The 27,796-nt window shown below is 42.2% G+C and overlaps 1 protein-coding gene across 3 annotated transcripts in view; it reads left to right on the plus strand.

The window, feature by feature from the left end:
* The first annotated feature begins 13,462 nt into the window (after positions 1–13,462).
* Positions 13,463–27,796, plus strand: part of LOC124153379 (interferon regulatory factor 2-binding protein 1-like) — a 36,767-nt gene continuing 22,433 nt past the window's right edge. For all 3 annotated transcript variants that reach the window (XM_046526493.1, XM_046526495.1, XM_046526496.1), the window contains exon 1: positions 13,463–15,150. In XM_046526493.1, the coding sequence (XP_046382449.1) occupies positions 14,094–15,150 (1,057 nt within the window). In that variant the 5' untranslated portion in view covers positions 13,463–14,093. The remainder of the gene's footprint in view (positions 15,151–27,796) is intronic.

Genomic DNA, 27,796 nt, shown 5'->3' on the forward strand with positions numbered 1-27,796 from the left:
TGGATTTAAAATCCTATATGTTATAGCGGTTCGATATATTTGAAGAAAAAGCATATTCGATATATATCGCACGTTAGACAACATACAAAGCGTATTTCTGTTAAGCAGTGTGAGGATTACCAAGATGTGCACATTCGCCAAATTTCATTGGTCCAACGGGTATACTTTTCAAGTTATACCAATTTGTGTATATGCTATAATAAACGAATCGATTTTTCGATCATACTGACATCTGTACGGTAAAGTCCGCAATCCCATTGGTTTAATTTTCAGTCTATGGGTATCTACTATTTAATACCTGGTCAACTATGCCTGTGGATGTAAAATCCTACATGTTATAGCAATTCGATATACTTTAAGAAAAAGTAGATTCGATATATATCGAATGTGAGACAACGTACAGAACGAAATTTCATTGGGCATTGTGAGGAATACCAATATGTACCCATTCACCAAATTTCATTGATCCAACGGTAAATCTATTGAAGTTATGCATATTTACGTATTTGCTATAATAATCGAATCGATTTTTCGATCATACTTACATCTGTACGGTAAAGTCCGCAATCCTATAGGTTTAAAATCCAGTCTATGGGTATCTACTATTTAAATCTTAGTTAACTATGTCCTTGGATGTAAAATCCTACATGTTATAGCAATTCGATACATTTTAAGAAAAAGTAGATTCGATATATATCGAATGTGAGACTACGTACAAAACAAATTTTCATTGGGCGTCGTGAGGAATACCAATATGTACCCAATCACCAAATTTCATTGATCCAACGGTAAATCTATTGAAGTTATGCCCATTTACGTATTTGCTATAATAATCGAATCGATTTTTCGATCATACTGACATCTGTACTGTAAAATCCGCAAGGCTATTGGTTTAAAATCCAGTCAATGGGTATCTACTTTTTAATCCCTAGTAAACTATGTCCTTGGATGTAAAATCCTACATGTTATAGCAATTCGATACATTTTAAGAAAAAGTAGATTCGATATATATCGAATGTGAGACTACGTACAAAACAAATTTTCATTGGGCGTCGTGAGGAATACCAATATGTACCCAATCACCAAATTTCATTGATCCAACGGTAAATCTATTGAAGTTATGCCCATTTACGTATTTGCTATAATAATCGAATCGATTTTTCGATCATACTGACATCTGTACTGTAAAATCCGCAATGCTATTGGTTTTAAATCCAGTCTATGGGTATCTACTATTTAATCCCTAGTGAACTATGTCCTTGAATGTTAAATCCTACATGTTATAGCAATTCGATATATTTTAAGAAAAAGTAGATTCGATATATATCGAACGTGAGACTGAATACAAAACATACTACCATAGAGTATCGTGAGGAATACCAAGATGTACCTGTTTACCAAGTTTCATTGGTCCAACGTACACACTTATCAAGTTATGCCAATTTGCGTATTTGCTATACTAATCGAATCGTACTTTAGACACTGCTGACATCTGTACTGTAAAATCCGCAATCCTATTGATATCCCTTCTATGGTCACTCCCTTATCCCTGCCTTCTCTAATATCCCCGCTTTCAAAATTTAGCCTATGTTCTTATATTGGTGACGTAGACAGACGGGATGCGTGTATTTCTTACGGGGGCCTAATACAAAAAGATATGAATTCAAATCGATGTATCTTCATTAGGAAACATAATTTATCTAAATAATTTATGTGTGCGCATAATTCATTTTTTTCCCTACATTTTGTTAAAATTTTTATTTCCGTAACTATGTAAATAAGCCCAAAAAATGGCTCAATCGAATACAACCTTGTATCGATCATAACTTCGAGTGTTATCAATCGAGTCGCCTGATTTAACTTTTGTCGGATGAATGACATTTTCAGTCGTATTTTGTATGACATTCATGTTCAAAACTTGATTAATAAAAAAGTTATTAGCGATTAAAGCGTATCCAAGGAGATTCGTATCGATATAACTCGCACATGAATCGATCGAGCGGAATGGTCATCATTGCAAAAGTTTACCATTTTAATAACATTATTTATCTGAAAATTTCATTCCTCTAGCTTAAACGGTTGCTAAGATATTCAAGATCGCATGCTCCACAAAAAAATGGCGACAATGATTTTTCGCTTGCAGGACATTTTTCGGAATTTAATTATTAATTAACCAAGAGGGATACGGCGAAAGTAAGTTCAAACGTGAGGGTTCGGAGAACCCTCTAACGGTTTTTCTTGGAGATTCCAAATTTTCATATGGCACATGTCTCAACGCCGAAATCCAAGATTGAAAATTCGACCACCTCTACAATGGAAAGTCGAAATCGTTTATTCCTCGGAATTGTTTCGACAATTGAAAATTCCGAGATAGCCAAAAAATCAACCAAAAAATCTAGTATCTTGCGTTTCAAGGAATTTGTCCTGTGATGATTGCAAGTTGGTCAAAAAAATTCTTTACGTAGTGCCATAAGAAAAGCATGGGGCACTTTCAAAAAATCATAAAAAATACTAAATATTATATCATCGCATTGACAACCACATCAAAAAATCAACCAAAAAATCTAGTTTATGTCAAGGGAATGTCATGTTCCTCACATATTTAGAAATACATAATAAAAGTGAAAAAGTTTTAGTCCCATAAGGCTCCCATGTTAATTCAAGTCGATATATCTCGAAAAGTTATCGACTTTTTAAAGATTTCAGATTTTTCCTCCCGATGAATATTTTTTTATTTTTACGTCCAATATTCCATATACCCACACCTATCACAGTTTGGGCTACTAATTTGTATCAATCACCCAATCAGTGAATTAGTTTGCAGCTATTATAGGGACGTTAATGTGAGAGAAAAATTGATTGTTTGAGGCGAAACTTGGTGAAAGCGATTCATTATTAAAATTAAAAAGAAGAACTATGTGCTTTTAAATTAATATTTATTCACAAATTTACGACCATGGTTTCAACGTTAAACGTTAGACCTGATGATGACGTCTAACGTTGACACCATGGTCGTAAATTTGTGAATAAATATTAATATGAAAGCACAAAGTTCTTCTTTATAATTTTAATTGAGAGAAATAGTTGACATTTTCACCGAAATGGCCCTCTCGTCTCTGGCTCAATCTTGTAGAAGTTTATTTTATCGTAAATGATGAGAAAAAATTTGTTATGGTCCACCAATTTATTTTCAGGTACAATTAGTACCTGGTACAACTGGTACATGAAGATTACGCCACGGCGTCGAAACTAGTTGTTCCTGTAAATAAATAGGGTACCTAGTTTCCTTTATCAAAGAAAACGAAATGCATTGATTGCGATTCCTTACCCACCATTAGTGTATTCATAATATACAAATTATTTGGTTTTACAAATCCCATTTTAGACGAATGGCAACGGTCAATTTTAACCTCCTTTGAAAAAGGCCAGATTGACGCCCATGCGATTCCACTCCACGTGACATCACAGGGACCTAATTTTTACACGAGTAGATAGGAGTTTTACATTGAGATTACGAATGCATGCATGAGGCACAGAGCTCAAGGAAACATCTCTTAATAATCACACATTAAAAATAACTAAGTTCGGAAAGTTTCCTTCGTTTGATAGGGGAATAATAATCCATATTTAAGCCAAGCGCTACCTGCTAGCAGGGTACTCTGCTACCTGCTAGCAGCCTGCGTCGTATCAGCGCTCAAGTCTCGCCCCAAGGTCACCTCACACGCCGACAGTTGGAACCAGAAATACGTCACACGGAATTACTTTTCCAATCATTCCTACTTCGCCGTCGCGTTTTCGCGCGCTTGAAATTTTTCACTTTTCGTTTAATCGCGAAAAATAGATATCGTCATTCGAAAATCTAAGAGCGTGAAATGCGCACTCCAGGAGTAATAATATTTCAATTTAGGCAATAAAAAATAATAGGAAATCACTCTATTGGTGGAATATAACAAAGTTTTCTTTTCCTTTACGAAAGAAACGTTGTGGTGCATTGTGCAAATGTTTGTACCAGGGCGGACGCAAGGGGTCTCCCTAACCTGGGATCATCAGTTGATCCACCTTGCTATTTTTGCCGGTTAACTTTCAGGGACGTTGTATTTACTCTGGGGCGCACACAATCTCGTCCTATTCCATTCTTCCATGGTATGGGTTGAGACATGAAGCACCGGTCATCTAACCCTCGGGTCGAAATGCAAGTTACGATGTCATATGATGATATTTGTTTGGCTTCAAGCAACCTTGAATTCCCTTATGTAGGTGAGGGGTGCAGTTGAAACAATCCCCACAGGCCCGACGCGGCGCTTTAGTAAGAATGGATGCATGATGATCGGGAGTTATTGACCCACCTGCAAAAATCACAAACTGTCACTCCAAAATGTAAAAGATGCCTTTACCATTTAAAGCCTCTTTGAAATTTTTTATTTCGCTTGATCTAATCTTGGTCATAATTGCCACGAACCCATTTATTGTGCCACCACTGGGGGGGGGGAGGGTTTGTGGGATAAACCCCCCCCCCCCCCAGAGCTCCGAGAAATTTGTATGTTTTATCCATTTTACTTAATGGATTAGTATTACTTATAGAATTGTGTTAGGATTAATAAATATCTCTAATAAAACGGAAAAACTAGTAATTTTGAACCATTAACCACCCCCCCAGCCTTGATTCCTAGCTGCGCCCCTGCATCCAAGCACGCAAGAAGTTAGAAATTAATACCTCGAAGGGTAATTATTGCTATCCTCACGACTCGATAGTATTATCTCTTTTTTTTCCAGGTTGGCATTACCTTTAATTAGACTTTTTATTAAAGATATTTTGGGATGATTATTTGAAAATTGCCGGAACTGATTAATTTTGGCGGTGTGTTTTTTTCTTTTTCAAATAGCTAGCATTTTTCAATGTCTATTTTTGGCATAAAAGAATGAAATTAGAACCCTTCTGAATCACTCTCAGAAGGCTTATCTCACAATCACTTATTTACTTCCTTATTTGTTTGTTGGGCGGTGTGGACAGCGGTGTTTGTAAATTTCCTGATTCACTCGATATAAAGATATATTTTAAACGGAGACATACGGCAGTACCCCGTCATTTGTTGACCTATCTTACGGTGGACTCATTTCTTATGGAAGCAATGAGTCCAGTCTGTATGTATGTGCCATTTAAAAATTTTTGTCTTAAAAAGTATTGCCTAGTAAAAATCGGATCCGTACTGGATCCGAACGGTAAGGGTTGCGGTTTATTGCATGTCCTTAATGGTAGATTGTACCGCAGTCCGATGAATAAAAAGGCTTCAACTATTTCTGACCGGTGCGGCGGCTGTAATCAGAGTTTCTGTGGGTCTCGGTGCACTTTTTGTAACGGGAGCATAATACTATTTGCAAGTCATGATTACCTTTCGGGATTTTCCTGCCAATTATTTTATTGAAAATTCTTAGTTAATTTGTTTGATTAATCAAAATATTTCCGCTCAATTTGTTACTTAATTCTTGTGTTGACAATATTAGGAAGTTAGTTTGAACAATGTATCCAATTAGATAAATTGTATGCTAACTATGCCTCAATTTGATAACTATATGCATTAAGTGGCAGGTTCAAAATGATTTCTGTTAAAAAGGAGAGAATATTGTTACTTGATTTATTTATTTCTCAAGCATTTGATAATAATATTTATTTTTAATTATATTCGAGAATTAGCTGATTAACTCCTTTCAAGTTTGTGATGATTTCTTTTACCTTTTGGGCTTTTAATACTTCGTACTTGGTTTTTTCCAATGCAAGGAAGTAATTTTAAAGTGCTTGTCATGTTGCTTTGGCTCGTTTAAAGTGCAGTGGTGCCGTGCGGTGATTTTCCTATTGGTTTCTATATCTCCATGTACATGAAAATCATTGCATTAATTCATTACCGTTTATTACATTAGCCTGAAAAAATAGCTCCATTCCTACACTTTTTTTCTCTCATCGTTCAGCTTCCTCGACACGACTTCACCTTGAAACTTACTTTTGGACTCTGCAATACTATTCTCTTCGGCTGAGTCACCAAATTTATTCCGCTCCATGAATGTTACCAATCCGGAGGAAAAAAACGTGGTTAATTTGTGACTCTCTGGACTGTATCGTTGAAATCAGCAATTTTCTTGAGCACCTGGATGACGCTGACAAAGTGGTTTCCTAGTGTCTGCCAAGGGCATTTTTTCACCATTACACGTGCCGTTCACAATTAATCTTCTAAGCCGTGTTATTACTTTTGTGCATGACAAAGAAAAACAGAATAATTGGGATCTGATGGTAATTTAGTTTATCCCGGGGGATTTTTCCTCGGTGTAATATCCTATCGTTACGTCCATACGATCTAAATCTGGGTAAAGATTATGACGGAATACGACACTTCATGAGGCTTTGCGCAGGTATGGCATTCGAGTGCTTTGATATATTCGCTGCATACCTATGTAGATTCCTGGGAGTCGTTGGTTTCATATTGGATAAATTCATTGCTCCACTTTAAATACACTGCAGAAACAATTGCCATAGCAATTGCTGGGATCAAAATATGATTTTTCCAATACTAATGCATTATAATGAAAACCCATTCTTAAATTATATAAGTAATTTTTTGGTTATTGTTTTAGGGAGATTTAATATACCTAATATACGTGAGAAGTGTGTGCCGTTAAATACTTAAACAGAATAAAATTCAAAGATCCAAGCGTGATGGATTGGAATTTTTCCATGCTGAAATGGACACATCGGTCGGAATAAATTTAATAATCGTCGAAAATTGAAATGCAATGTTTCGTTTCGATATTTAAAAAATATAAAAATGAATGTTCATTTGCATCGGTCGTTCACCGATTGAATATATCGATTTCCACGGAATGGTGCCGGGCAAAGTTAATGGTCGATGTATTCTTCGATGCTCGATATATGATTGCGATACCATTGTTGGTCTGTTTAATGTCCATATATGGCTAACTATCCACGATTGATTCAAATTTGTTGACCCGTGCCAACACAATTGAGGGTTAACATTGCAAACATTAAAACTAATAGGGGGCCCACATGAGGATGCGAATCATTTTTGTATTGGAAAACATGAGTCACGTTGAATTGCAATCTGTTAGCATTTACGTGATCCATTATTATGTACCTTCTCCTTCGGTGTGGTATTTGGAGAAGGCGACCGACAGCTGATGTCATTTGCGCCATGAGGGAAAGATATTGAAGGAAGGATGGAGAGAAACCCGGCGTCGGCATTAGCATGCTCTTTAACGAAAGGCGCCGAGGGAACCACGTCTTAACGTCCCAACCGACGGACAAAGTGTTGCTCTTGAAACGTCCTCCACATAAGGCACCAAGAAAGGATCGGGCAGCCTCTGTAAAATATCTGCCACCGCCGGGATCTGAACCCACACCGACTGGGTGGGAAGTCTCTAGCCACCACACCAACCCAATCCCCCTGCCTACATCTACATCTACATAATACCCTGCGAGCCACCTCTAGGGTGTTTGGCAGGGGTTGATCAATCACCAGCATGCAGCATGCAATTGGACTCCCACATGCCAACCACACTGTCCAAAAAACGTCACGTATACTAACAAATTATACTACCACATCCTGTTAGATATGATTAAAAAAATTCAGATACATGCATTAAGGTATGCACAAGTTAGTAGGCTACACTACGAGTCATCTAATCAACTTATGAGTTCTATCGCTGCCGTTATAATCTCTTATTGATCGTGGAAAAAAAGACATTCTGAATCTGTCTGTTCTACAGTCTATCTCTCTTATTTTATTTATATGATCTGATCTTCCGTAGTATGTTGGCGTCCGTAAGATATGGCTAACTTCGTTAGAAAAGACACTGCCTATCTGAAACGCCAGTCAATAGCGTCATGTGGTCACCCAAATATGTGCCTCCACTCCTCTAAGCGCAAGTGCACCCGATTTCAGGGGCGCCTTGCGGTATTGCCGGGGAGGGATGGGGGGACCAGCAGGGGGGGGAGCGAGGGTCGCAGGGGCTGTGGTACACCGTACCCGCCAAGTGGCGGCGCCAGCTGTCCGCCCGGGAAAGGTGCGAGGCATTGATTCGCGCACCTACCTACACGTCGAGTCCATTCAAAAACTGAAGTAAACAGCAGGCGTAGTGAGTGGAGGGGCGGCGGGAAAGGCTCAGTATCCAGATGATGCTCAAGGACCTCAAATATGTACTAGAGTACTCCGGCATATTACTCGAGTATCTAAGAGTTAGTCAAGGTTTTCCAGTGACCAGACGAATAGATGAATGGAACTGCCCCTTACTGGAAAACAAAAATGTGTATACCCACTTTCCTGAGGTGAGCAATGAATATTTTCCGGAATAATTTGTTTGAAATTTTCCGTAAACACTCGACTACCTCGACAGATAAAACGCGGTGGTCTGAGTAAATGTTTCGGGTTAGCTATCCATTCATTTGATTACTTCAGCACGAGGAGGATTCGATAGTACTCGAATGCGTATCTGGTTACTATTATCTCAATGGATATTAGATTACCTATCTGATTACTCTCGATTGTCTATCTGCAACTGGAATACCTGTAGTACTCACGTTTGTGACACTCCTTCTATACTGCAAACCGAGGTGGACTGAAATGCTTGTGATGTGATTGGTAATGGAAGTCTGGGATACATGTCCTTGTACGAGAATCGGAATATGTCTACGCATTTCGAGGGAGTTCTTTATCGACTCACTTCTGTTACCGATCCAATCGCCATGAGAGCTATTTTCACCGGTTGCGGTCTCCCAATCCTCGAGTACTGCTCCGTTATTAACTCAACTGCCTGTCCATCCAACCTTAAAATTCTTGAACGCCCAGTTATTTTTTTTATTTCAGTAGTCCGACACCTTGTTCCTCACCTCCGTAATACTTCTCGCTCTGAAGTATTGTCTGCCCTATCATTGGTCCCACTATCCTCCCGTAGGAATTTTCATGATATTTCCTTCATTTACAGTGCCTAAGATGGCAAGTTCCGATCCTCAGATATACTGCCTTTCTTCTCACTCCACATTCCCACCCGCTCCTACCGTAATAACCACCGACTACTCCAACCTAAATTCCGTCTTTCTCTCTCTTAGAGATCACTTTTTTACAGACCATCTACCTTCTTCAATACCATTTCGACTACTCACCCTTCCCTGGATCTTTCAATGCCCATCAGATCATTCAAGAGGCCATCTTCTGAATCCCTTTTTTATACCCTTTTTATAGTTTATATTTGTTAAAGCTGCAGATTTTATGTTTTATATTCAATGTAAAGGCCGTTTTGGCTGTTTTTGAATTATTCAACAAATAAATAAATAAATTTTTTACAATTTTTTTTGGCGGCGATGGTCGGTGGAGACCCGCGCCCTTGTCCCCCCTCTCTGCTCAACCCCCTCCCCCCCCTGATTGATCACTTCACGAGCAATCTCCACACAACACCTCCCCCTCCCTCCTTCCAACTTTCGTGACTGAATTACTCACACTCCCTGTCGATGACGGAGGCGGGGTGAACATTGGTCGCGGGCAGGGGGCACCCGCTGAGTCGTGTGTGTGTGTGTAAATAAGCACGCGTGGCCGACCTTCCCCTCCACTGTCGATAATGCACCCACTGCGCTCTCTGCCCCCTTATCATCGACATCAACGCATTTGTCTCCTTATCTAAAAGACACATCTGGATCATATCTCTGTTTATCGTGGAGATTAAACTCTCGGTTAAAGGAATATACTCTATAACCTTTTGTCATTGGTGGAAATTTTGGAATATATTGCTCTTGAGAGCTTGTGGATAGGTGTTATCGATGATGTTTCTCCGATCAATGGAGCCGAAAACATTATTTTTGGTTATACCTCAGGATATCTAACATAACAAGCCGCCGTAAGTTCGTGTCTTATTTGATCTCATGTTTCTGCATAGAATCTTCAGCGGTTCTCTACGGACAAACGAAATTCTCCCTCTTTTCCGTTTTCATATTTCTCCTCGCCCCTTACGAAATAACTCCCTGCTTCACATTCCGCGATTCCGTCTTTCCATCTCTCAACGCTCTCTGTTCTACCGAATCCCCTCCTTGTTTAACTCCATAGCTTCAAAAATCCCTTCCCTGGACCTATTTTCCTCTGACACTAGTTACAAAGCCACATTAAAACGCCATTTGAATAATTCGCCATTGTTTAATCAATAGTGCCCCTTTATGTTTAAAAATTTTGGTTCCTGTTACTTTTTATTTATTTTGCTATTGTTTGTTATCTTTTAGGTATTATTTATTTAAGGAACAGCCTATGTAAAAGCCTATGTACCGTTTTTGGTCATGAAATAAATAAGTAAATAAATATAATACCTGAACCGTCATGGAGACTTGCTCGCCGATGCTTAGGAATTACTGAATAAATCACTCTACTTATTTATTTTAATGAGAAATTAATCCGTAGATCCCGAGACATTTTGTAACCCTGCTGTTCGTTGGTGCCGTTCATTAGATTTACTTGCAAAATTAATCGATTGTCTTTATGAGGTACTGACAATTAATTACATATATCCAATGTTTCAAAATCTTAGATATTGAAGTGCTGTGACACAGCGAAGTTATGCCATCAAGTTGAGTGAAGATCTACAAATTTTTTGTTGGAAATGAGGCATATAATTCTTTTAAAAAGGAAAAGTAAAAAAAATTCGCTGATGGGGAAAATTAAGTTTTAATAAATAAATTTTAGAGCTTATGTCTCCTTTACCTTAACCATAGATGTAAGCCGAAGGTGTGCGATAAATAACGCTCTTTGATATACTAATTTGTCATTTCAGAAAATATTCTAGTTTTTATATTTTTGTGTGTGTTAATTGTTCGGAAAGGATTTCCTGACCAAAACCGCTCACATCTTTCATCCTACTCAATAAGAGTCGCCCTGCAAGTGAACTCTTTTTGTATGGTTCTATGGAACGATTTTTATGAACTCTATTTCTGCGAACACGGAAACTTGGCTGACTGGCAGACTTCCAAACCCAAATAAACTCAGGCAAATGGATGGAATGGGCAGAGCAAGTGATGTTCATTTCGCATCGTTCTGTAGCTTGCAATCTGTCTGGACCTACACGATGCATTTGCTCATACGAGTCGATCCATCCAGAAATATGCACGAATGTATGAAAGAAATTTGAGTGGCTTCTTCCTAAAACTGGCATTGAAACCAGTGACATCTACCTTCTAATTTCCCATTTCATATATTTTTGAGCACGCATTCAAACGTGTACCTTGCTGCACACGAAAATAACTGAAGGGAATTGTGTCAAAACAAGCAGAAACTCAAATACACCGTCAAGGACTCTTTAAAGTCCATGAACGTTTTGTAATGTTTTCACGCATGATGTAAGAGTTCTGGAGTATATGAACGTCACATGTGGTGGAGTACATCATGTATATATTTACATAATACTCCACGAGTCACCATATCGGTGTTTGGCAAGGGTGGACCACTCAACAACATGCTAAAAGCAATTCGCTGCATGTGACCTCATGGTTATCTGAAGAAAATTACTCACGTGCTGATTCTGGGTAGAGACTCAAATGCGAATGACTTAATCAGATTCACTACGTTTACTGCCCCTTTTAGTCTGAGAATAGAAGACATCCGATGTATCTCTGTTTCAGAATGCAGTAGAAAATGAGCGAATCCCTTGCTTCAATGACGAGGCATTAAAAGATATGGAGATGGTGGCGAAGAGACAGCCTCTCCTCCTGATGATACGAAAATGACGTGTTTGAGGCATGCAGACCTCCAAGCCGAGGGCGGGATCCTTAATTTCTCTCCTCTACTGTTGCCAAAGCGTTTCGCAAATCAACGGGCTTTACGACGTATGAGACGAGAACGATGTCATTGCGATTACGTATTGTGCCGCAGAATGTTATAACTCTGCTCCAATGAGGCTCCACCAGTGATGGAAATTCATCCACATCCAGATGTATCTATGCATGAAATATGTGCGTATTAGATGTATTAGTTATAAGATATGCATATAAGAAATATTTGTGGCAAAACCCGGAAGAAGCTAGGTTTCTTGATGCGTGTGGTGGGAAAGTTTTCGGAGGAAAATGAAAAAATTATAGGTGTTACGTATTTCGCGCTCGTCCGGCCACACCTTGAATTTTCAGCGAGCGTGTGGTATCCGGCGCAGGTAGACATAATCCGTGAACTTAATAATATACAAAGGAAAGCTGCGAGATTTATCCATGCATGCTTCAACCATTTCAGACCGCTGGCCGTAATCGCATACCTATAAGAGCGTACCCAGGATCTAAACTAGAGGGGGGGGGGGACAAGCGATGGTTTTTCAAGTTGTTGGTAAGATTTAAGCATGGAAAAGGTGAATGAAATTAACATTTTAAGGAAGCTGTAACAGCTCTTTATAGGTTATTAAAATTATTTGTTTGAAAAAATATTATTTTCCTTAAAGACATTAGCAATTTCTGCTAGGATAGGGGGAGGGGTGGCAGCTTCCCTCTCCTGCCCATCGCTGGGTACGCCTATGCATACCTACCTTTCCTGTCAACAGATTTTTGCAGATACTCCTTTGCTAATGTAAGCATAAAATTACCTGCCAATAATGATAACTCATTATGATAGACATTCCTGTTTCCTTGCATGGGTCTTCGATGGTTTGTTGTTATTATTGCGTTTTCTCCTCCTTTTGGTGATCTCGCGGTAGATTTTCCGCAAAGTGAGAATCGTTATCATAAATTAGGCGCTAATAGGCGATGCCAACATCCCGTTTTCGCTCGTGCGCACTTTTTTCGGATTACTCAGCTGCGCTGTGAGGTGCAGCAAGCCCATTCCGTGGACCTCGTTGCCTTGCTGAGCGGGGTGGTGAGGCGGCTGGGAGTTTGAGGACAACACGCGCATGCGTGCTAAGCACCACTCCTCACACTCCCTCTCTCTCCCTGTAGACGTTTCCGTTGATCGCAGTCTATTTTCTTTCTCCCCTCCGTTTTTTCGTTCCCCGCCAAAAGGGCCCAAGGAGCCCAACACCACCACCAACACAGATCCTCACAGAGCCGCACACATCAGCGGACTCACGCAACACCCACCCCTACCTTCTCCTCTCCGAGGGAGGGACTCTCAACACAGCAGACCCTTCCCCTACCCTTCGTGTTTATATATACACATATATATACTATATTCCTCCCTCCTGCCCCTCTTTTCCCCTCCGATCCCTGCGCGTGTTGTTGCGGTACGGCGAGCCCCCGGGGGGAGGGGAAGTGGTGTGGAGGGGAGGGAGAGAATAACAGAAATGGGGCCGATGTGGAGGAGGGGAAGGGCTGTTGGGGATTTGGGAAGGGGGTTGGAGGGGAGGGATGTTGCTGTGGTGTGGCGGGAGGGGAGGCGACCTGAGGCAGACGAGGGGAAGTTGCCCGCCCCTATTCGTAGCAGGGAACCTCCCCTACCTTCCACCCCTACTTTCAGTTGGTGCAGGAAGACGACGGAGGGACGAAACACGACAGTCCGGTGTGGAGCGCGAAGGCGCGTTGTGTTGTTTGTGACCGTTTTGTACGTGGATGCTCACTGGTTGGTTTTTGCTAACACCGTTTCTTTCCGTCCCTTTCTTATTACACCTCCATCCCTCTGGTATTCAGGCATCAATGTGCGCCGAATGAAGGATTCTGTTGTTTTACGGAGGACGGGAGTTTGATCTGGTTTTGTTCTTCGTCATACTTATTCTCTTCTTTTGGTTGTCGGCTCCCCTTGGGAGAGAAGGATAAGCTCGTATTGTACGTATTCGATGCGCCGGTGGACGTTCGTTGCAGTAATATTTCAACCTTGTTCATAGCCTACTGAAACCAGCAAGGATTTGTTGTTGTCACAGTGAGAGTGGTTGTGAACTCTTGGATGAGGAAGAGATGTGTTGAGGAGCAACAGAGCGAAGCTTCGTTACCTTGGAGACTCCCTGAAGCAGCGGGGAGTTGGATGAGGATCCGACGGTTCCTAGTTCTTGTTCACAAAGGGTAGGAAGTTATTCTCAACCTGTCGAGAGACCGTGTGTCGGTGGCGGAAAAGTTAATTTTCCTGGCCAAACCTCGATCATCTTCCATGGTCAAAATGTCGGTCGGAATGCAATTGGGGAAGCGGCAGCACTGCTACTTGTGCGACCTGCCCCGCATGCCTTGGGCCATGCTCCACGACTTCAGCGAGGCCGTGTGCCGCGGATGCGTCAACTACGAGGGCGCGGACAGGATAGAGATCGTGTTGGAGACGGCGCGGCAGATGAAGCGGGCCCACGGCTTCCAGCACGAGACGAGGGGAGGGAGCGGAGGCGGGTCGTCCGGCGGCATGTCCGCCGGCATCGTGGGCCACCCGCAGGGCGGCGGCGGCGGATCCAAGCCCCCAATGCACCGCAACCCACACGAGGCCCAGAACGGGGGCAGCATGGTCGACGCCGCCTCCTCCTCGGCCGTCTCCGGCATGCCCCCGGCGGCGCACGGCGGCGTGTCCCGGGCTCCCCCGCCACCGCCCCCGCCGCCGCCCCACGGGGTGTCCTACGCCCAGCTGCACCACGACGCGAGGTCTAGGGCGGCGGTGGTGGGTCTCCTGGGGTCGGAATACGCCCCCCCGCCTCCTCCGCCTCCGCAACAGCAGCAGCAGGGGCAGTCGTCCAGGGGGATGTCCTCGCACCGCCCCCAGGACGATCACCACGAGTCCCAACAGCAGTCGTCCGCCCCCATCAGGGTCAGGATCCCCGGGCACATGGCCGCGGCCGCTGCGGCTGCCCACCTGCAGCAGCAGCAGCAACATCACCCGGCCTCCCACGGTGGAAACAGCGGCAGGCCGTCGATGGCGCCTGCTTCGATGGCTGGGATGAAGAGGCCTCAGTCTTCGGAGGAGGACGACCACCACCCGCACCACCACCACAACGGAGGCGGGCACCATGGGCACCACGCCAACGGTGACGTGGGGGGTGCTTCGGCGCCCAAGAGGATGATGGCGGATCCCGACGGGGGCGGACAGGGTCAGCGGCCTCCCCTCACCCGCGGGGAATCCCTGCCCACCGCCGTGTCCCTCGCTGTCCCGTTCCCCGAGAGGTCGTACAAGGAGAAGCTCCCGATAAGGGCGCCTTCCTTCGACACCGCGACCTCCTTTAAGCCGTCCAGTAAGTTTCATTAAAGAATTTAATTGCTTAAACCTGTGTCACGGGTGGGAGCCCAATTCTCTCACTGCGCTTGTCGTAAATGCCATCCATGTCCTCGGGCACGTGTGCAGTCAGTCATAAGTGGGTTACAGGATCTGTAGAATATCCCTTCTAGTGCGCTCTGCTTGGCTCCCGCCTTGTATCTGAATAGGTTCTCGTCCGATTATAAAGTCGTTTAGTCTTTCATATTGGCATCCGATTACGTTTAAGATAACTGCCGGAAATATCATTCACAGCCGAGTTTAGTCAAATCAACGTTACGAATGGCCTGTCGTCGTTTTCATTACTACAGCTTTTTGTGGAAGATTTACATATCATATCATCAGTATACATGCTCAACTCCTACAGTGATAACTTATTCAAATGTAAGATGAAAACGCTTTCTTATTTCTTTTGTATCTAATCTGCTATTGTTTGTCGGAAGAAAATGTGTTTTGAAGATAGCGGAGATGTGATGTGTGGCTACTTGCCTGAGGACGTATTCTCGCAATTATTTAGTGCGATAATTATAATTTCTTAGAATTTGCGATGGGTGTTATGGTAGTTATTCCAAGATTTAGTCTCAGACATCGAGGTCCTTAATGAGGTAAACAAAGCAGTCTGGCATTAGGATAACAGTGACTTTATTTGAGCGATGTTCCTGTATATTTTGCCAGTTTGAACGTCTGCAAGTCATATTCGGCCGTGATTCCTTAAAGGCTTATGTCAAACAAGTTATATTTAGCATAAAATGTCACTCAAGACTTTATTTTTTAGGCATTCTTTTTGTTTCGTTGTCTCTCTCTTGGACTCATATGCGGATGAATCGATACGGCTCCGGTGAATTAATTTTTAACGGAATATAAGCCACGTAGAAAGCTTATTGACATGTGGCACAAGTATTAGCTGGCCTATTAGGAACATAAATTTAGCCTTTTTTTAGTGAGAGTTCTTCTTTTAAGTCATTGGTCATAATAAGACTAACTTATGAGGCTCCATGCAGTTGGTAGACACTAGCATGTCGTGCAACAAATAGAGTCAATATGCTTTTGGCTAAATATGCCACGATGAAACAATTCAACGAACCGAAGAGCATTTATTTCATAAAGTAGTTCGTATTCATTAATTCATATTCTTTACCTCATTCGGATACTTCTACTATTGTAATTATTTGGTAGTAGCATGCAGTTTTCCTTACTACGTCGAGACAAATTCCTCATTTTTGTTCGTTAAATAACTTTATTATCATATAAAGTCAACTTTTGTGATGTAATCGTTAGGGAACTTTAACTTGCGTCTACTCTTAAAGCTGATAAACCATTACAGAAGCAGGCTTCAAGTAAGGAATGGCGCTGTTGGATATGGCCTGAAATACCACTGCTTGAAAATAAGTATTCAGATCATTAAATAACATGTCATATTTTTGCTGAGATAACAAGAATTTTGTTTGTTTGGTGGTCGACTCATACAATTTTTAGTTTTCATGCGCACTTTTCATATCAATCGTCTTTCGCGCTCGATAGGAAGGGCTGTTGGATCTTTTGCTGCTCTCGATCAGTGATTTAGTCTATTATGTACCCATATGAAGTATTGAAGTTGCTTCGTAAAAGTTTCTTTAGTTATTTACCTTTATTTTTGGGTTTAAAGAAATCTAAGCCAAGATCTATTCCGTTGATTCGGATCAATTATTTTGTAGCTCAGTAGACCTTGAAAAGGTATTATTAGGTTTATCATTAGTGTAAAGGGCTCTATTTCCATATGGCTGTTATTGATTAAACAAAGTATTACGACGTATTGGGGCTGGGTGATCCTTGGGTTGGGTTATTTGCGCCAATGTCTTTTCCACTACGGAGTATCTCATGATTATAATTACGTGAGGCACTATTTCCGATTGCGTTGAGACTGCCGCTCTATCAATTACCGTAAGTGTGTGTGCCAGAAGCAGATTAGTGGCTTGCCTCGAGTGAGCGAGTTGTTCGTGTTTGTGACATCACGGCGAGTTTCTCGGTTTATACTATAATCAGCTGTTTTCGCAGTTATCTGAGAACTTAATGGAGCCGGTGTCCTTCGCACTGCGTTCACTTGTGTTGTAAGGTGCTTAGCTGAAAGCGCTCCTTTCCACTTGGCTTTTTCTAAAGTACATTGCACCCATCTTATACGGCCATCATCATTGCCATAGCCGACACCACGCGTTCGGAGCACGCAATTCAGTCAGTTTCGCGTCGAATCGTTTCCTCTTCTCGTTCCTTGTGCTTTTCAAGGCCTCATCCGCACTATACATCGACCTGTATGCGTCCATGCATATTTGCGTGTGAGCTTTCAACGGGACGTATCATGTACAAAAACAGGAATCGAATTAGAAGATGCAAGTTTAGGTAATATGCGATGGAGATGAGGAAAACTATGATGAGAAAAGGAAAGGATGAGATGTTACATCCTCTGATACGCTAACAAAATTGAAAAATTTCACATTCTCTTCTTTTAATTATGAAGGCGACCGGTTGCGATTCACAGTAGTGTATAAAAATTTTACAGCGTGTTGACACCAGTCTTCCCAGTTTACGGTTTAGAAAAGTAGTAAATAGTACATAAGTATTTCGTTTCTCCTTATAGTAATTATGGTCATGAATTCGTGCATCTAAGGCGTATTTTCGCTATTCAGACATCGTGTTTTTGCCGTTCGCAGTGGTGGTGTTGTCTCAGGAGCCTTTCGTGTCTATTTGGTGGCGCGTCGTTGCCGCCGTCAGCAGATATTGATCTGTTAAGCCGGGCAGTTCCATACGAAAGTGTGGGTTAGGGGTGGAGGGAGGGATATGAGGGGGTGAGGGACAACGGAACGAAGAGGGGGAGGGAGAGAGAGAGGGTGGTGGTGTTTTTTTATACATTTTTTATTTTTTTTTGGCCCCCTCCCCAAATACTGGTCGGAGACCTTGCCCGCATCCGGCATAGTTTTTTTTGTCTTTTTTTTCTCTTCCAACATATCCCTCCATCGCCCCCCTCCTCGACAGCTATGTTGAAGGAGAGTTTGCCAAAAATAAAAATAAATCTCGCTCGCTTTTCAATCCGAAATTAATGGCGGAGCCAAGATGTTTACGACTCCCCCCATCCCTTCCCAGATTATTCGAAGGCGCGTATTCAACGAATTCAGGCCAAAATTTTTCACGCTCTTTCGTTCGGGTAAGGAAGATGATAGCCCTCTTGAACTTCATTGTTTATCATCATTCCGTAGGCAGTTTTATAGCCATCGTATTCATATCTCAAAACTGTAAATAGTAGTGGTTATGGCACGGTTCATTGAAAACTGAGTGTATCTTCTTAGGCAGTTTTGCAGTTTCAATATCTCTATTTACTGTGTGACGGGAACTTTAGTTGTAACCCGCGAAAGATAACAGTGGTTACTCTTTTTTCAATGTCAAAAATTATCTCTGTCCTTACTATTTCACCCATTCTTCCCTACACCGTGAGAAGCGAGGGCTGTTATATCTTAGTGAATAGGGACGAATGCGTGTAATATAGCAATTGTATTGGAGTGGTGGTTGATTTCCTGTAGATGTGTGCTGATAAGTTTTTAGAAATCGGTAAGTCTAGCTCTTCTCCTTGGAGGTTTTTGTCGAAGATCACGACTACTGAAGCTGTAATAATTGGCTTGTGAAATATTAGAGAGACTATGTTCTTGATTGCTTTCCACAGATTTATTTCGTACGGACGAAATAAATCTGTGGAAAGCAACGAAGTCTCCTTTTCATTTTCGTGTATTAATTTCCACAAAGTTGAGCCGGAAACCATTGAATTTATATTCTTGATTTTATAACCGTGCAGGTGTTATACTTGAAGAGTGTCATCGATGTGTGCTCAATAACTTTTTGTACTCATTTTTCAGTGGCTCGATGCCTTGTGCCGTGTTGAGAGAGTCGCTAGTGTTTAGAGTGAAGACGCTAACGTGATTAGAATGTAGCGGGTGACGAGCGTTGATGTTAACGATTTAACGTGTTGTGGCCTTGCTTCGCGAGCCAGACCTATCTAATGAGCCAAGGGGTATGCCACTCGCGCTCACCTTTGTCGCTTCCTCTCCTGTATTTTTCGTCCCCGTGGACAGGAAGTGAGGTACGGAGTCTACACCTTTATCGTGTAATTAGCTGAGTGGTCCTTTTTTTCGTCCTTGAGTCAGCTTCTTTGCAGTTCCGGCGTGGTTTGCTCATGTCTCGTTGCGGACGTTGTGGATATGCGAACTGCGAAGATCATCATCCTTCGCATGTTTTGCCATCTTCAGGTTCCGCTCCACTTGCTTGCGAGCGAGTCACGGTGATCGACATGACTTACTTGAGGTGCTGGCGTACCTCTTTTTTTGTTAGCCGGCTTGGCAAGTCCACGTTGAACCGTACCCATTTCGCGCCGCAGTCCCTATTGGAGGAATTTCTTCTGGGTAGCCGCAGATGTTTCGCACGTCTTGTTTCCGCGTTTTATTCGCTGTAATTTTTCGCCAGGTGCAGACCGCGATGAAGGTTTTCGCCGCGATTAAAGTGACGCGTACCAAATATTTTGTATATCTATTTTTTATCAGATTAGGAAACTTATTTCTCTACATTCGAATGCTTCAACCTTTGTTATTTTGATTTTTTTTCCATCCGCAAGCACGTATTTTTCCATCGATTTAGCGACAATTAAGGTGTCGCGTGTTAAATGTATTATAGGTTCATTATTTAGTTCTTAGGCAGTGTCTAAATATGGTTATTTTAATACTTAATCTATGGATTCGGAAGGTTTTTAATTTTGCCCCTTTCGTTTCGAGTGTTTCCTACCATCCCTGACATAGTACTCAGCTGTTATTCGCACAGTAGCGTGAATGAGAACCCTGTGAAGTCAGATTGATGAAATGCCCACGGTTTTTCTGTGTTCATGCCTCGCATTGTTAACCAAGAAGCAGGTTCTCCCTTTTGATACCCCGTGGTTTCTGTGTTATTTATTATGCTGGATAAAGCGGTGGATTTTGAGCGTAGTTATGTTTTTTCCCTGCTCAAGGCCCTGGGACAATGGGGTGATGCTCTCTAAAGATCAGGTTTTTTTTGCGGTGTTATCCTATTCAGAGCCACGCCGGCAGCGTTCAGGACTGGTTTTGTGTAGGTACCGACGCGAGAGGAAATTCCTGCGAGGCGATTGTGTGACCTGCTCGTTTCCCCGTTGCTGCTTTTCGTTCACACGCGAGCCACGACGCGGATTTTCTCGTTTTGTGTGAGGCGCTTCGTAAAAGACTCGCTCGTCCTGCTTTATTATGCCGTATTATTTTTTTCATTCCCTCTGTTCATTTCCACCATATACGCATAAGCAGCCAGAAATTTGCTTCACGGGGAATCTAAAGGAAGATTTCTGGGAAACTATTAGCCGTTATTATTATTATATAGCCGTTAACTTGCCCAGCCGCTGTACGTAACTAAAATTCAGCGAATAAACGTAACCTAATGTAATCCGATTAACAAAGCGAATGTATCATAAGCAGTCACCGTAGGGCAGATTCTTCTGCGAGAAGCCGAGATGTTTTCACATACCGTATGCATACTACTTCATACGTGCCAGGGCTATTCAAATGTACTCATATTTCTCAGGAGATTTTCCCGACGTATACCACAGCGATCAGGTTATAATTTCTTTTATTCATCGAGTGGGCACACTCCCGTTTATTCATTTCAGGTTCGCAGCTGACTCTTGAGTACCATATTTCAATGGTAATTTTATTCGTGGTATTGGTATATTGTATGTTTTGTATTCATACGAGTACTCCCTCAATCATTGGAGTGCTAAATTGATCATTTATTTGTTAAACAATCATTTAATCATGTGAGTACCCGAGTATTCGTTTCGATATAAATTAAGTATTCATTCTGGTGCTTAGGTTGGACTTGTGGCCCATCCCTTCCCTTTGCCCAACTGTAGGCTGCGTGCGTGGTCGCGATGCCGTAGAACCTGTTTCACAGCTTCGTTCCGCCGCGCCCCGCGAGGTTCTCCAAGGCATGTCACCGTCATTCCTTTGGACTTTTCGAAAAATAAAACGGTTTTTTTCCCCTTCATATTCATCTTGCTCGGAGGCCTGGGGGAGGGTGTGGACCGCCGAATGGTCTCGGCAGGTGGGCCAAGGGTGTGGGCCGGGTTTTTGAAAATGGTAAGGTGGGTCCATTTGCGACTGGACTGGTCAGGTTTTCGTGCGAGGAACGGAGGGAGTGTGGAAAGCTGACGACTTTTTTTTTAAACAACTTCCATCTTCTTCTCTTTTCGTACCTTTCCACCGCAGCTTCCTTCCCATCCTCTCGTTGGCAGGGCAACCCGCTATGTTGATGGCGGGTGGCCCAGCTCACTTTTGGAGGCTGAGGAGTGGAAGGAAGAATGAGATGAGCGGGGAATGGATGTTGGGAAAAAGAGACTCGCTAGTTCCCGCGTAGAATTAGGATCGTAGGAACTTCTCTGCAACAAACATCCTGTGTTCTTGTTGCTTCCTTCTGCCATCGTATATCGATCTGTTAGCGATATTTAAGTTGCCAGCAATCGTGTATTCCGAACGATGAACAAAATAAAATCTACACAATAATTGGTGTAGTTGCGCTTTAATTGATGAAGTGAAAAATGCAACAAAAAAGAGAATGTGTGAATATTTATGGCTTTTGGAGCCACCCACGTCAAGATCAGCAAGATCATCAACCTTTCCTCTCCTTTACTGGAGAACTCATCTGGGAATTAGCATCGACACGAAGGGTATTAAAATTGACGAGCAACACCGCGAATGTTTTTGTGCTGAAGATTATGTAAGTTTACCGGAAACATCATTAGTAATGATGGTAAATTTTAATTACTGGACATACACGTATTATTGTTACATTTAATTGAATTACGGAAGAAGAATTAAATTCGGCTTTAAATTGTAGCTAATGAAATGTTTCAATTGTCATCACCGTGAGCAAACTAGGACAAAATTTACCGGTTTAGAAATCTTATCGTAATAACAAATCTTTTACAAGTGTTCAACATTACTGCAGTTGTGGGAGAAACGCATACAGCTGGCTGTGCTTTCCGGAGGTTTGAAAACCAGCCCATTTTTTCCCACCTGCTGGTCGCCCAGGAGGGATGGGATGCTCACACTCTTTCCCCCGTTAAATCCTGTCTAGCCCCTCAGGCCGAGAGTCTCCTACTTTTTTTTGGAAAGGACGGGCCGTTAGCTTACCCCTAGACGTCTGAATTCCGAGACCCCCCCACCCCCCGTGCGAACTAAAAAAAAAGCTGCTGATAGGCCGTGGGAAGTGTTGTGCCGTTCGGACCGCCTGCTGCAAAATTGCTCATCGTTTTGCGGATCATTTCTTGTCTGCGGGAAGTGTGCGCCGATGATTTACTGGTCAATGAGTTTCGTGACTTGCGATTGCATCGAATTAGAGGTTATTTTTTTGACCTCACTCACGCGTTTGTGCACCGCTCTCGTGCTGTCAATTCTGTGCGTGAGCGATTGTGTTTGATTAATGGCGGTCATTGCTATTTCGATCAATTTGCTGAGCTGTTGTTGTTGGTAACCCCATTCCACCGGCTGTAGGGACTGTGGCATATCTTGACGGTGGAGCCGTTTTGTCTGACTTTTTTTTTGAGTCCGATCCTGTTATTACTTTGCTAAGGAATAGAATTGGCTTTGTTTGTTTGCTATATTTTGACATTTCTTGTCTTTTTTTATCGATCTATGTACTTGCTTCTACTCCTCTTGCTCATTCAGTGATGCTTTCAAACTCCTGTATTTGTTACTCAGGCCTCTTTTATGGTTTATCGTCTTTTTGCGTGTCAATATTTATTTTTCGGGGTGAGGTTAATTTCTTGGTGTAAAAGTTAAGCATCAAAAAAGAAGGAAATCCTCTTATCATACGTTTTCTCTTCCGTATTATGAGTGTGAGAAAACTAATACGAGATAATGGGTAATCGCTATCATTTTAATCTGTTTATCTTGCAAGGAAGTGCTTTGTGATCGCCTGATCGCGGAAGTGCGGTCAACGCCGAAAGTTATCTGTGATTTTGCGATAGGCGTCGTCTGGACAATGTTACACATTTCTCACTTCCTCGTCCGTGACTCACAAAGTCAGCTAATAGCAGCTCGGTTTCTCGCTCAGCCTTGCAGTGCACCTTAGTGTCTCTACGCCGCCGTGTGTGACGTAACGAGACGAGAAAGTTTTCATGAAATCCATCATGGTCGACGTAATCTGTCCGCGACGCGGTGCGTCGCGTTCCGCTGACGTCACGCCCGGGAGTTCCTTTGAGGGAGAGCAGCGCCGCGGCTCGGCGGGTTCGCGTACCACTTGCTCCGTTCATTTGGTTGGTGGCCTTCTCTCGACAAGACGCCGTGGAATGTTGGTCGACCGGTTTAGAGCGGGGCGGGAGGGGAAGTTGCTGCCTCGCGGGGGGCGGGGGAAGTAGGGGAAGGTGTGTGAGGGGGAGAGAGAGACCAGGGCCGTCGACAACAGGGAGAAGAAAGAGGGGGGGGGGGAGGCAGAAAAACAGCGTCATCTGGCGTTGCCATGCGTAGCTTTCCAGTGTTGCCGCGTTTGTCGAGGAAGGCGGGGAGGCGTCATCTAAAGCCGCTTGAATCAGCTGATTAAAGATGTCCTTTCGAAGCAACGAAAATCGCTCTCGAATGTCTCTAAACCCAACTTTCCACTCGTTTGGTAAATTATAACTTTGATTGTTTAACCGCATGCGTTCTGTTGTTGTTAATTCGTCGTGGGAATTGAAGTTATGCTGTCGCTTTCACCGATTACTAGCCTGTGTTTCACCCCAGAGTGACAGTTTTCGTCATGCTTACATTTAGGACAGTGCTGTAATTAAATGGACTATCCTATATCAGTCCAAATCCATGTTTTTAGTTAATTTGAAGAAGGGCTTCTAGTGGTCATTAGTGTGTTGCTGGTAAACATGATGGACCTCGTCATTATGCGAACGGTGAATGCGATCCAATCCGAAGTAAGTGTGAGATGGACTAAACTACGGGGCATTGGCCGTTGTTCGCTCGTGTCTATGTCTGTAGATTAGAAATTCATATTTGCTGCGACCTCGACGAGTGTCTGTCCGATAAGTAGCGCAAAGATCGATGACTCCATGAACCGCATTCACCAGCCTCGTGTTGCTTTCATCGACTCTAATGTACTTACGGCCCCAAGTCATTTATAGCCTTACTTTCTAGCATGTGCCAGATACGAGCGACAGGCTGGTGCACTGATCTCTCGATATGCACAACCACAGTCGCCCTTCGTGCTGGCGAACCTCTGGCGCCGGTTTGGAATTCATTTTCATTTACATAATACCCTGCGGGGCACCTCTAGGGTGTTTGGCAGGGGGTGATCAATCACCAGCATGCAGCATGCAATTGGATTCCCACATGCACACCACTCCGTCCAAAAAACGTTACGCATACTTAAAAGTTATACTACCACATGCCGTTAGAAATAATAATAAAATTCAGAGACGGGTATTAAGGTAAAAATAAGGTATTAGGCTACACTACAAAATCATCTAATCTTGCGAAAGATCCACAGAGAAAAAAAATTATTCGCCTTGACAGGGATGCGGGTGACTCCCGTAAAAGTTATCACCGCGGCTAGTCCCGGTATACTTTAAACTAATCATCTAATCTATTTGTTAGTTCTAACGATGCCGTTATAATCTCTCGTTATAGTATCTTATTGATCCTGGAAAAAAGACATTCTGTTCTGCAGTCTATATCTCTTATTTTATTTACATGATCTCATCTACCGTAGTATGTTGGCGTTCGTAAGACATTTTCAACTTCGTCAGAGAAGACACTGTCCTTGAATTCATCTAAAAGGTTTAGACTAATTTTCAATCTACGGTCTGACAGAGATTCGTTTCCGTCGATGTAACTATGAATAGGCGATGATATTAGCCATAGAGTATATAATAACCCTGACCATGATTTGTGCGTTGTAAGCTCCCTTCTATATTGCATTTCTTCAGTCAGCTTATCGGAACAAATCCGTGGTACGAAAAAACTTGTAAAGCTTACTCATTAGAAAAAGCTGGTATCCTACCTTGTTTAGTATTCAGCGAAAGATACGATAGGAATAATATATGTAAATCAGTTATCACGAATGAAAATGAAGTGCATAAACATGTTTTAAGTGGTTTAAGCTATTAATCAAGTGAATGGGAATTCAGCCAAATCAATCTTATCGCAAACTATACCAGACTTTTTTCTTAGTAGCGTCAACTGTGTTCCTTATCTTTCTTTTTTCGGCAATTTCCAGAAAACCTGCCTACGTATCTTGGCTTGATAATCGGGAATGTACTCGATAACCTCGGCCGTCGGTGGAAAAACCTGCTAAGCACCTAACGAATTAGAAAGTGGACATTGATGCTTTTTGACGTGTGGAGATAATCGTAGGTCATGGTTTTAAACTACTATCAGCTGTAAAATCGTAGGGATTCAAAATTGATTATGTACCTGAGGGTAATTTGTTCTAATCACTTATCTCATAAATTTAAATACACTTGATTTATAACTTTACCACAGTGGGTTAATCACATCACAAATGACTGCTCAGTGGCGTGATGAAAGAGAGCTTACTTGCTCATGTCTTATACTATTTTATTCAGAAGGAAAATGTGTTCATAACTTTTGTTTTGAGCTAAATTTATTTTTGCAGAAGGTTAGTCGTTCACATCTATTTTAAATACATTAGCACTCACTATTGGCCAGTTTTGAGAAAGCCAGCCAAAGACCTAATACGGGTACCGTGGAATGATGTTCATCTGCTTTATCTAAATACGTTAATGGCCTATTCCGGAGAATATCTCTTGGAAGTGTGAGAGAAAGCTGATCTCTTTCATTCGTTTTATGTTTTCTTCATCCCACGCCATCCAAGAATAATTAATTTTCTGTTTTTGGATGAGTCGTTCATCTCCTGGGGAATTCTGTTTATCAGGACTCGGATGTTTTGCTTTCGTTTTAATATTACACACTCTCAGATGCAACGTAAACGCTGTTATTGCTAACTCTTTGTTCTCTGCGCTATCGTTGGATTCCCAACCCCCATAACCGGCGCTATCTTAACTGCATGCAGCATCTTGATCCTCTCCGGTTTTATATTTTTTTTCAATCCTGGTGCGGTGTCTGCCAAACATCCGTTGATCCCCACAACCTTCATTGTGTACATTTTCGTGTGAAAATCAATTGTCGTTCTCCTATTGGGAAAAGAGGTACATGTTGTAAAATAGTACTTTCAGGCATTGTTTAAGATGAATTTATTTTGAGGAGCATCGCCTCACACGCTGGTGGGGGCTTTCTCGGTACCTCGTAGATGAATTTCGTTCTTGCATCATATGAGGAACTTCCTGATATTATTTTATTTATTCCTGATTAAGGGTAGACAAACTTTATTAAGACTTACTGTATTTGTTACTTTAGTAGAATGAGATATTATATTTATAGAGTATTATTGGAGTATGCGTCTCTTTTTTATTTTACATAAAAATCGTTCAAGGCCAACGTAGATAACTCTTTGTATGAATTGTGAGTGTCAACATTTTGAGATCATTATTATTAAATTTACTGGCATGTTGCATTTTTGTGCATAATATGTGTCTAAATTTAATTTGTTTCCTTATTAATAGAGACCTGTGCTCCAAGGAAAAGTCTACTAATATATTACTTCTCATGTTAAAGCTTTTAAGTGAATGCTTTTAGCCCGCTATTATTTTCCAGTTGTAAATTGCTCGCTTCCATTTGAATCCGATTAAGGGATGATTAGTTATGTAGTCATGGTTACGAAATGTTGTGCTTATGGTGAATCCGTTGCGAGGCCACGTGGCATCTCTCATTCGCCGTGGCATTTAATTATTCCGCGTCTTTCGTTGTTGTGACATGATCGGTGAGCACAAACCGCTTGCAGGGCTGTTGTCGAAAAGCGAGGGCTTACTTAGACGCGCTGCGGGATATTTCTCACGAGAATGTCGACACGCGACGTATGAATAAATAACCTCCATGTTTGCCACGATTATTTATGGAACGGTTGAGCCAAGTGCGACTTGAAGGCATTCGGATGAACGGGCCATTACAGCCGAAAGGTAACCTTCCCGATCTGGGACTTCCCCGAACGCTCCCAAACATTTGCGAATGCGCTGTTTTCGCTCTCGAAGTAGGATAAGCTTCCCTGCTTCTCCCGCCACTATCTCTTGTAGCTAATCTTCCAACAAGAGACGAGAGGATGGGAACTTCCAGCTGCACAAATATATTTGTCCGTCAATCGTATGGTCTCTCAATTCTACCGCGTCCTATTGCGAAATCGTCCTTATGTAATATTTGCACCTCATCCTAGTCGGATAAATCGCAGATGCAACTATTTATCACTTACGGTTTATTATGATACGGTAACTCATGTGCATCATCACGAGTCCATATGACATCTACATCTACATAATACCCTGCGAGCCACCTCTAGGGTGTTTGGCAGGGGGTGACAAATCACCAACATGTAGCATGCAAGAGGACCGCCACATGCATACCGCTCGGTCATAGAAATTTTACGCATACTAGCAAAATGTACATGCATATTCATTTTTTAAAAACTTGCTAATGGTTAGTTATTGCTAGAGAAAA

Source organism: Ischnura elegans, chromosome 2 (genome assembly GCF_921293095.1).
Source record: "Ischnura elegans chromosome 2, ioIscEleg1.1, whole genome shotgun sequence".
Taxonomy (NCBI): domain Eukaryota; kingdom Metazoa; phylum Arthropoda; class Insecta; order Odonata; family Coenagrionidae; genus Ischnura; species Ischnura elegans.